Consider the following 11,060-nt stretch of genomic DNA (forward strand, 5'->3'; position numbering starts at 1 on the left):
AATGTTTATGGTGACAAAATTACCAGATCCAATAATCAAAGTAGTACTCTATTTAACATCTGGTGCTCCTTAACTTCTAACAATGATTCATCCATACATTTTTCCTCCCCAGTAGCGGATGATCTAGCAAAATTTTTTAATGACAAGGTTGCTACTATAACAATCTATTTTCCATCATTGGTTTCTTACGACTCTCTGGTGCCCAGCGACACCACTTCTACCCCAGTAGACAGATCCTGGACTACCTTTGAGTATATATCTGAGGCTCAGGTTTCAAAACTGTGTCACAAATTAAGATCTTGTAAATGCATCTTGGATCCATTTCCCTCATACCTATATGAGAAAATTCCCACTCAGGCTATCTCATCGCTCACCAGACTTATAAATTCAGCCTTACTGTCAGGTCTATTTTCTGAAGAGATGGGTCGTCACTACTGAAAAAGTTGACCTAGACCCTTCCTAACCATCTAGCTGCCGACCCATAGCGAACATTCCCCTCCTGATCAAAATGTTAAGAGTCTATCACAGGGGTGCCCAAATAGTCGATTGCGATCGACCAGTAGATCGCAAAGGCAACGCGAGTCGATCGCGTTGCCTTTGCGATCTTGTTCTTCCTGCCTCTCCAAGCCAGGCCAGGTGTGTACAAGCGCCGGGACCCACAAGCCTTCACCTTGCTGCCTGCCTGGAACTTCCTCTCCAACATCAGAATTGACGTCGGGGGAGGGGAAGGCTTGTGGGCCAGTGCTTGTACACACCAGGCCTGGCTCGGTGAAGCAGGGAGAAATTGGCATGGTGGCTGGGGAAAGGGGGGGCAGGAAGAGAGAAAGAATCAGGTAAGTGGAGAAATTGGCGCAATGACTTGGGGAGGGCAGGGGGCAAAAGAAAGACAGGTAGGCAGGGGGAGAGAGAAAGACAGAAATATAGAGGGGGACAGGGGGAGAGAGAAAGACAGAAATATAGAGGGGGACAGGGGGAGAGAGAAAGACAGAAATATAGAGGGGGACAGGGGGAGAGAGAAAGACAGAAATATAGAGGGGGACAGGGGGAGAGAGAAAGAAAGACAAGCAGGGGGAGAGAGAAAGACAGAAATATAGAGGGGGACAGGGGGAGAGAGAAAGAAAGACAAGCAGGGGGAGAGAGAAAGACAGAAATATAGAGGGGGACAGGGGGAGAGAGAAAGACAGAAATATAGAGGGGGACAGGGGGAGAGAGAAAGACAGAAATATAGAGGGGGACAGGGGGAGAGAGAAAGAAAGACAGGCAGGCAGGGGGAGAGAGAAAGAGAGACAAAGAAAAGGGAGGCGGCAGAAAGAAAGAAATATTGGATTTACAGTCAGAAGAAGGAAGTGCAACCAGAGACTCCTGAAATCACCAGACAAAAAGGTAGGAAAAATGATTTTATTTTCAATTTAGTTATCATAATGTTTCCGTTTTGATAATTTATATCTGCTGTCTATATTTTGCACTATGGCCCCTTTTACTAAACCACGATAGTGGTTTTTAGCGCAGGGAGCCTATGAGCTTGGAAGCTGCGAGGGGCATTCAGCACAGCTCCCTGGGCTAAAAACTGCTATTGCGGTTTTGCAAAAGGGGAGGAGGTATATTTGTCTATTTTTGTATATTTGTTACAGAGGTGACATTGCATATTTTAAAATCATCTGCCTTGACTTTTGAAAAAAAAAAACTGAATACAAATGATAATTAACATTTTCTCTGCGTACAGTGTGCTTTGTGTTTTTTAAAATTTTACTGTTGGTAGATCATTTTGACTTGGTCAATTTAAAAGTAGCTTGAAAGCCAAAAAAGTGTGGGCACCCCTGGTCTATCATATCTGCTCAACTTTCATCATATTTATAGAGATTTTCCATTCTATTACCTTGCCAATATGGTTTCAGACCTAACTTCAGTACCGAATCTCTACTAGTCTCACTAATCTCAAAGGTTCGGCAACTACTCTCTTGTAATAAGTCTGCTATTCTATTACAATTTGACCTATCTGCAGCCTTTGACGTCGTTCACAACATTCTGATCTACCAGCTTTATGAGAAAGGTATTGATTTTACTGTCTTAGACTGGTTCTCAAACTTTTTACCATCTCGCTAATACACTGTTAATATTAATGGCACCAGGTCATCACCCTGGAAGCCGTTAAGGCGGAGTCCCACAGGGATCACCTCTGTCCCCTATTCTCTTAACGAAACTTCAATCTTGGGCCCTTACTATACAAATGAAACTAAATGAGTCCACAACAAAACTACTTTGGCTTAGCTCAAAGTTAGATCAGCAACCTCTATTCCACTGCCTTCTGGACCTTCACTGCAGATTGAATTCTCAAGCAAAGTTTTGGGGCATCATTATAGACTCAACACTTTCATTCACTGATCATCTTAAGTCTCTAGTAAATAAATGCTTTTTTAACCTCCATATGTTGAGGAAAGTGAGATCCTGTTTCCACCATGAACATTTTGCTGTCCTTGTTCAATCATTCTTTGGAGGCTGGACTTCTGCAACTCGGTCTATTTAAGTCTGACCAAGAAAAGTCTTCAAACACTTCAGTAGATCCAGAATACTGCAGTTAGGCTGATTTTTGCAAATTTGACCATGTTTCGCCGCTCTTGCTACAACTCCACTGGCTCCCAGTAATTTCAAGGGTCTATTTTAAATGTGCCTGCCTAACTTTCAAGATCCTGCATGGCATTCTTCCCCCTTTAATTCCTCTATCTTGGAATGTTGTGAGATCTGACATCACCAGATCTATCCAAAAGCTCAAATTATCTTTCCCCTCACTAAAAGGTGTCACCTACATTGGAAAACTAGGGAAATCTCTTCACTTCAAAACTACAGAACTTTGGAATAATTTTCCTGCCCAGCTACACAACCTAGGCTCTTTCCAACTATTCCGAAGACACCTGAAAACATGGCTATTTTCAAAAATGTAAATTTCCACCTCCCCCTACCACCAACTCCCACTGTACCGTATTTTCACGCAGATAACGCGCACCCGTGTAAAACGCGCACACGGGTATAGCGCGCAGAAACCACGATTTTATGTACAAAAACTTTTGTATACCGCGCTCACGGGTATACCGCGCATGCAGCCCGACTGTCCTTTCGCCCGCCCCGACTCTCCTCTGGCCACCCCGACTCTCCTTTCGCTCTCCCCGACTCTCCGTGCGCTGTCCCGACTATCCGTTCACCCTCCCTGACTTTCCGTGCACTGCCCCGCCTCTCCGTGCGCTGTCCCGACTCTCCGTTCACCCTCCCTGACTTTCCGTGCACTGCCCCGCCTCTCCGTGCGCTGTCCCGACTCTCCGTTCACCCGCCCTGACTTTCCGTGCACTGCCCCCTCTCCGTGCGCTGTCCCGACTCTCCGTTCACCCGCCCTGACTTTCCGTGCACTGCCCCGCCTCTCCGTGCGCTGTCCCCCCTTGAAGGTCTGCCTGTCCCCCTTGAAGGTCTGTCCCCATCCTGAAAGCCTGATGCCCCCCCCCGATGTCCGATACATCCCCCCCCCCGGCAGGACCACTCGCACCCCCCACCCCGAAGGACCGCCGACTCCCCGACAATATCGGGCCAGAAGGGAGCCCAAACCCTCCTGGCCACGGCGACCCCCTACCCCCACCCCGCACTACATTACGGGCAGGAGGTATCCCAGGCCCTCCTGCCCTCGACGCAAACCCCCCTCCCTCCAACGACCGCCCCCCCCAAGAACCTCCGACCGCCCCCCCCAGCCGACCCGCGACCCCCCTGGCCGACCCCCACGACACCCCCACCCCCCTTCCCCGTACCTTTGGTAGTTGGCCGGACAGACGGGAGCCAAACCCGCCTGTCCGGCAGGCAGCCAACGACGGAATGAGGCCGGATTGGCCCATCCGTCCCAAAGCTCCGCCTACTGGTGGGGCCTAAGGCGCGTGGGCCAATCAGAATAGGCCCTGGAGCCTTAGGTCCCACCTGGGGGCGCGGCCTGAGGCACATGGTCGGGTTGGGCCGCCGAAGGCCCCCCCCCCCCGCCACGATCTGAAGTCCCCCAGACCCACCGAACCCGCTTCTTACTTTCATATCGGCCTCGGCACCGGCATGTCCTGTACGTTGGTGCCCGAAGATCGGCCTCCTCTTCTGTGCTGGGCCTTGAGCATCTGCGCATGCTCAAGGCCTGCGAGTTCATGCTCTCTCCGAGATTCTGATATATACATAGTGTAGTTGCTCATGTTTGCTGACTGTGCTCATCTTAAGATGTGCAACATCAACTCAAGTAGGCATACAAGCAGAAATTAAGGAATCATAAAATATAAAAAGTAAACATGTAAAGTCCAAATCTTGCCTACAGCAATTAGGTATAACATGCAGTAACCACCAGCTTTCCTTGGAACTACAATCCACATCATTTTCATTGACAAATTAATTTTGTTGACAACTGTCTAAACAAACATAAGTGTGTCACTGGGAGCTGTTTTGCTAAGCACAGGCTCAAAGACGCAATCAAATATTGGTTAGGGTTTAACTTTTAACCAATTCATTATACAAATTCTTAGGGGGCCGGATGCTCTAAAATTGTCCTTAAAAATCCTGTGGGTCGCTGTGATGCTGGTAAATGGTCTGATTTGAAAACGGCGATCAATATTGAAACAATTTCACATGCAAATGAGTTTCACTGAAGTCCGCCATAATTCCATCCGATCAATCATTGGAGAAAGCGACCGACACATGCGCAGAGCTGGCAAAGAAAACCCCTTAACAGTTGGGCAGCAGAGGAAATCCTGAAGCAGTTCCTGCCAATCAGTTTGCGAGTGTTTTGCAAGACGAGCAAACACTCAAGCAAACTTTAAGTCGTAAAACAAATGTTGACTCAATAAGTGAACTCAGTCCACCGTCATACCCTTACCTCCAGCGGACACCACCAACCCATGCCACCACCACCGCATATGACGCATCCAGCTCCGCCAGAAACAGGAAGTGCAGTCAAAAGGGGGGTGGAGCTTGGACGACAGCATGGACACAATGGCGGACTGGGATGCAGAGAGCGACGAGGAGGCCGGGTGCTGGGGGTCCTCCACGGGAGCGAGACCTTCATCGTCTGCCTGGAGAGGCAGCGAACAAGAGGCAGAATCCTCCCCAAGAGAACTGGAACAGCTATGCGTATAGGTCTGTGGCCAAGACAACAGTGGAAACGTCGCTAATGGTAATTAATCTATTAAAGTTTTTGGGTTGTGGAACAAATCGTCCGAGTTTCCATTACTTGCTACAGGGAAAGTTGCTTTGATATACGAGCACTTTGGATTATGAGCATGCTTCTGGAACAAATTATGCTCACAAACCAAGGTACCACTGTATGTATGTATATATACATACATACATACATATATATAGTGCCTGCCAGCAACCCCACCCCCCACCCCGAACTTAAAAAAAAAAATCATCAGGGCGGAAACTCACTCCACTCCTGCCTTGGCCACTTGGATACTCCCCCTTCTACCTTTAAACTGAAGATCAGCTCACTCCCTCCTGATGCCGATCCCCCTCCCATACATACATACACCCTCTAAATTGAAGATCAGCAAGCGAGATGCCCACTTCCTCCTGCCAGTAGGCCCACCTCTTCAAAATGTGGGGGCCTTCCCCTTCCGGGGCACTGGGAAGTAGAGGTCTGCACGGGAACGGGGATCGCGGGGATCCCGCGGGTCCCGCGGGGATCCCGCGGGTTCCCCCCCTGGCCCACGGGACTCCCACGGGGACGCCCCCTGGCCCACGGGACTCCCACGGGGATGCCCCCCTGACCCACGGGACTCCCACGGGGACGCCCCCTTGCCCACGGGACTCCCACGGGGATGAAAACAACCTACCTAAATTCTGGCGATGCAAGCATGCAGCTTACAAGTCTGGCCTGGCGTCGCGTCGGGAAATAGCCATGTTGAGCAGTGAGCTCAGCACGTACACAGATGAAAGCCTTGCTTGCTGATTGGTCCGGTGGCCCCGCCCCACCGTGCCGCCGGACCAATCAGCAAGCAAGGCTTTCATCTGTGTACGTGCTGAGCTCACTGCTCAGCATGGCTATTTCCCGACGCGGGCATTAGGCTGTTTTTTGTCATTTCGGGTGGGGGATGGCAGCGGCAGCAGCAGCCTGAAAAAGAAATCATCCTGGCCGGGTTCGGTGTCATGCTCCGGAGCTTCTACAGCCTTCCTATCTCCCTCTCCCTTCTACCTGCGGCTCTCTTCGGCAACTCAGCAGCAGCTTCTGACGTCGGGGCCTACCCTCTGCGAGTCCCGCTTGTTTCAACTTCCTTTTTCCACAAAGGTGGGACTCGTAGAGGGAAGGCCTCGATGTCGGCAGCTTGTCTTGATCACCGCTGCTGACGAGTTGCTGAAGAGAGCCGCGGAGCAGGGGGGTGTTGCCAGGTGCAGGTAGAAGGGAGAGGGCCAGATGCAGGACTCGTGGGTGAGGGAGGAGAAGAGAGAGGGGAGAGAAACAAAAGGAAATATTTCATACTGGGCTGGGCCGGAGTGGAGAGAGGGTGGAAAGATTCTGGCTACAGGGTGCATTAACAAAGGAAAAGGGGGGAAAGTTGAAAATGGAGATAGTGACACAAAGAAGAGAAAGGGTAAGCAGGACCTTCTGAATAAGGATAGAGATACAGAGGGGACATGAAGAGGAGGTGAAATAGAGACATAGAAGTAATGCTGAAAAAGTGTGTGTGTGGGGGGGGGGGGGGAGATAAAGACATTGAAAGGGCAAATGGTGAATATGGGGTAAAGACAAGGACAGAGACAAATGAAGATTCTGAAAAAGTGGTGAGATACGGATATAGGTGAGATGGACACAAAGAAGGGTGATGCTGGAAAATAGGTGGAATGGTAATTCTGACAGACACAGAAGGGAAATGCTGGATCAAGGAGAGATGGGGCTCAGGCTGGATGGAATGAGGAGAAATGCCTTGTTGGCCCGGAACTTCCTCTCCTACGTCAGAATTGACGTCAGGGAGCGGAATGCTGGTCAGCGCGACGCTTCTGCAGGGAAAGCTTGGGACGGCGGTGGCTTAGGGGCTATTCTCCGATGGCTGTGGCAGCAAACCGAGTGGCTTGGGGGAGGGCACGGAGAAAGAAAGAAAGGGGGCAGACAGAGAGACAGAAAGAAGGGGGAACAGGGAGACAGAAAGAAAAAGTTGGGGGAGAGAATGAGGTCTGGAGGAGAGGAAACATACAGGAGGCTGAAAGAAAGGAAGAAAGATTGGATGCACAGTCAGAAGAAGAAAGTGCAACCAGAGACTCATGAAATCACCAAACAGCAAAGGTAGGAAAAATGATTTTATTTTCAATTTAGTGATCAAAATGTGTCTGTTTTGAGAATTTATATCTGCTGTCTATATTTTGCACTATGGCTCCCTTTTACTAAACCGCAATATTGTTTTTTAGCGCAGGGAGCCTATGAGCATTGAGAGCAGCGCGAGGCATTCAGCGTAACTCCCTGTGCTAAAACCTACTATTGTGGTTTAGTAAAAAGGGAGGGGGTTGTATTTGTCTATTTTTGTATTTTGTTACCGAGGTGACATTGCATAGAGTCATCTGCCTTGGGAAATGTATATGGCAGATATCTTTATTTTGTGTTCAAAAGAAAAGGAAATGCATTTCTGGTTTTATTTCTACAGTGTTGAAGTACTTGTTGGCCCTTGCTGTGACTGGTGGGGATCCCCAAGCACCGCCAGCAGAGGACCTCCTCTAGAGATGGTCAGAACTCCCCTCCACCAAGCGCAGCAGTCGCTGGCAGCATCCATGAGCCACTGAGGTGCCAGCATCTGTGACTCAGGGACGCTACTGCTGCCTGCCAAGCTTGGCAAAAGGGACCCCAGGCCAACTGCAAAGGAAGTCCTCAGCTGACAGTTTGTGGGTTCTCATCAGCTGAGTATTTATATTTTATATTTACATTAGAGGTTCTGGTAGAAACCCATTTACAAAGTATGTATTCTTCCCAATTAATATTTCCAAATTAATAGTCTCTTTGCTTATTTGTAAATGGGTCTCTACCAGAGCCTTTAATTCAGTAGCATAATTAAATAAAATAACTATTTCTGAAGTTTATAGGGAAGGATGGTGACGGAGGGGATTCCTCGCGGGGACGGGTGGGGACGGAGGGGATTCCTCGCGGGGACGGGTGGGGACGGAGGGGATTCCTCGCGGGGACGGGTGGGGACGGAGGGATTCCTCACGGGGACGGGTGGGGACGGAGGGATTCCTCACGGGGACGGGTGGGGATGGGTGGGATTTTGGCGGGGACGGGTGGGGACGGGTGGGATTTCTGTCCCCGCGCAACTCTCTACTGGGAAGAACCAGTCTTAGGCCCCTCCCAATGTATCCCAGGATGCACCAGGAAGAGTCCCAAGGCCTATGAACCAGAGTCTTAGACCCTTCCCAATGCATCCCAGGATGCACAGGAAAGGCCTGCCATTTTGAAGAAGGGCCTGATAGCAGGAGGAAATAGGCATCCCTCCTACTGACTTTCAATTTCAGGAGGTTGGGGTTCAGGTGGCTGAACGATAAGGGAGTGAGCTTCCCTCCTGCCAATTTATTTTTTTTTTTGTTTGATTGGGGGTGTAGGATGTCATTGGGGGGAGGAATCCCAGCACAACTTTTTCCATTATTATTAATGGAGATATATATTGTACATGTGTAGTAAAAGCACAACTGTGCGCTTTTAACACTACCCGCACCTCCAGACCTGACGGAGATTTCGGAGCGTTAAAAACCGGCGCTTCATTTTGTGCATCCGGGCATCGATCCGAGTGCTCATTTTAACACTGATAAACTCGTTATAATCTATTTACATACTATTATCAGACACTGCTACAAACCACGATTTTGATCGCTTAACTACTTCGACGCTAAACAAGTTAAAACTGGTTTATAGCCGCGATCATTAAAGACATGGCGAGTTTTGAGCATATGGGCCTTTACTGGTTGCAAAATTCTTCTCCTCGTCTGTGCTCCAATGTACAACTGTCAAGGGAAGACGCGACCCGCTAAAATAAAAGTCGAATGGGAAAGGAGCCACGCCGACGAAGAACAAAAGTTACCTCCGAAAGGCAAAACACACAAGAAAAAAAAAAAAAAAAAAAAAGACGCGCACACTTATCCTCAAATAGAGCTACAAATGTTTACTTAATGGAAGGCGTTAAATACAACATTCCAAGACCCGTCACGTAATACTAAAACGAAAACGCTTTAAGGAGAAGTAAAATAAAACCGTCCGCCTTTCAGGAGAAGCGCCACTTGCTTCTTCCCGTCGGCAATACGGTTCTCTAGAATTACGAACGGATTACGCGAGACGCCCTCCTTCCGGGTTATATCCGCGCCATCCCCCGAGATTACAGTCGGAAGACAGGGCAATTGCTAATTACTTTTCAACAGGGCTTCGTCAGGGGGGGGGGGGGGTTGAGAGCTCCTCCCGGCGACACGAGACGCGTCTAAAGACAGGGAAGGAAGGATGGAGAAGGAAGACGCAACGACGATCCCTCAGGATTAAAGGGAAAGCCCGGGAGGGAGGGAAGGGGGTGGGTGCTGTGAATAAAGAGTCCCGGTAAAAAGAGAGAGGGAGCGGTGAGAGAGAGAGGAAAAAAAAACACGTCAAGCCGACACCGGCGGCTCCCGCAGCAATGGCGGCGGCGCGAGCTGCTGCTGAAGGAGCCGGGCGGAGGCACAACGCACGGGAGACCAGACCAGGTCCCGCCGGCAGGGGGAGGGGGTGCGCGAGGTAAACGAGCGCGCGCGGTACGGCTGCTGCCAGCCAACGCTCTCCATTCCCGCCCCCCCCCCCCTCCTTCTCCACGCATTTTACCTCATGGGCTCCGCTGTCATCTCTCTCGGCTCCGGCGCACCCCTACGCTCCGGCTCGGCCGCTCATCGCCGGCACCTTCCACCGAGGGCTACCAAACCGCACAAGAAAAAAAAAAAAAGAGGAGAAAACTAAGCAAAACGGAGGGGAAAAAAAAGGAGAAACTGAGGGGAGGGGGGTTTCCTTCAGAATGCTTCGTGCCTACCGCATAGTGAAAATACGGTCTGATGATTCAGAGGCAAAAGAAACAAAGCAGCAGCGCCATCTTGTCGAGGACCGAACGGGCAGGCTTATTGAATTGGCGCGTCCTTCCACCACCACCATCCGCTTTCCCATTGGCCACCGGCTTCTCTCAGCCTTTTTTCTCATTGGCCAGCCCTTCTGTCTTCGCGAATGCTGTCGCTAGGAGAGCTGACGTATAGTCTCCCCTTTTCTCCACCGTTATATGTGGTGGACTAGCGGGGTTGGGCTCACGATTCGTTTATTCTGCCTAGTCTCAAAAGGTATTTTCCATGGCTGCTTTATTGTATCGAGTGTTCCTAAAATGGGGATTAGGACAAGGTGGAATCGGTTTGAAGACAGTTGATATGACATGGTCCTTTTATTAAAGGGTAAAGGATTATGGTTTTCATATACCGCATTTCTATGGTACAAACAAAGCGGTTTACATTTATAATATGCAAAAACTAAGCTGGGTTAAGTGCTGACGCGTTTTTGAATGCAGCAAAAACAGCCTATACTAGACAGGCTAAAACAGTGATCTTCAACGCCAGGTCCTGCAAGTTCATTAAGTTCAATCTTGCCTGTTGGGAGAGTGCATTAAGGGCCCCTTTCACAAAGCCATGAAAAGAAACCTCATATGTCTGGAAAAAGAACTGGTGTATGCACTGGCAGAGGCAGGACATACTATGCCTGAACCTTATGTACATTGGGGCCATAGGACAGGTCGACGGTCAGGATTCATATTTAGATGCATGTGTACTGCAGTAATATGGCAAAGCTAGAGAAACACTTTCATTCACAGAATTGTGGAAACCACAGCAGAGTTTTACTAAAACACAAGAATCCCAGAGGTGTTAGTTGGCAGGCCTTGAGCATGTGCAGATGCTCAAAATCCCACACCGGTCCAGAACAGAGAATCTTTGTCAGCTTCTTTGAGTGCCAGAATGGTAAGGATCAATGCTGGGTGGTGAATGCCACCTGTTAGGCCTTGCTTTGAGAGGCCTTATTTTAAGTGATA

The 11,060-nt window shown here is 49.5% G+C and overlaps 1 protein-coding gene across 5 annotated transcripts in view; it reads right to left on the reverse strand.

Moving 5' to 3' along the window:
* The window catches only part of ATRX (ATRX chromatin remodeler), a 643,287-nt gene extending 633,121 nt beyond the window's left edge, over positions 1-10,166 (reverse strand). For 3 of the 5 annotated variants that reach the window (XM_033946345.1, XM_033946344.1, XM_033946351.1), the window contains exon 1: positions 10,026-10,046. In XM_033946345.1, coding sequence (XP_033802236.1) covers positions 10,026-10,030 — 5 coding nt within the window. In that variant the 5' untranslated portion in view covers positions 10,031-10,046. Of the gene's footprint in view, positions 1-9,823 lie in introns of all 5 variants that reach the window. The other 2 variants (XM_033946347.1, XM_033946348.1) reach the window with 2 other exon arrangements.
* Between the last annotated feature and the right edge of the window lie 894 nt (positions 10,167-11,060).

This window comes from Geotrypetes seraphini, chromosome 5, assembly GCF_902459505.1.
Source record: "Geotrypetes seraphini chromosome 5, aGeoSer1.1, whole genome shotgun sequence".
Classification (NCBI taxonomy): Eukaryota; Metazoa; Chordata; class Amphibia; order Gymnophiona; family Dermophiidae; genus Geotrypetes; species Geotrypetes seraphini.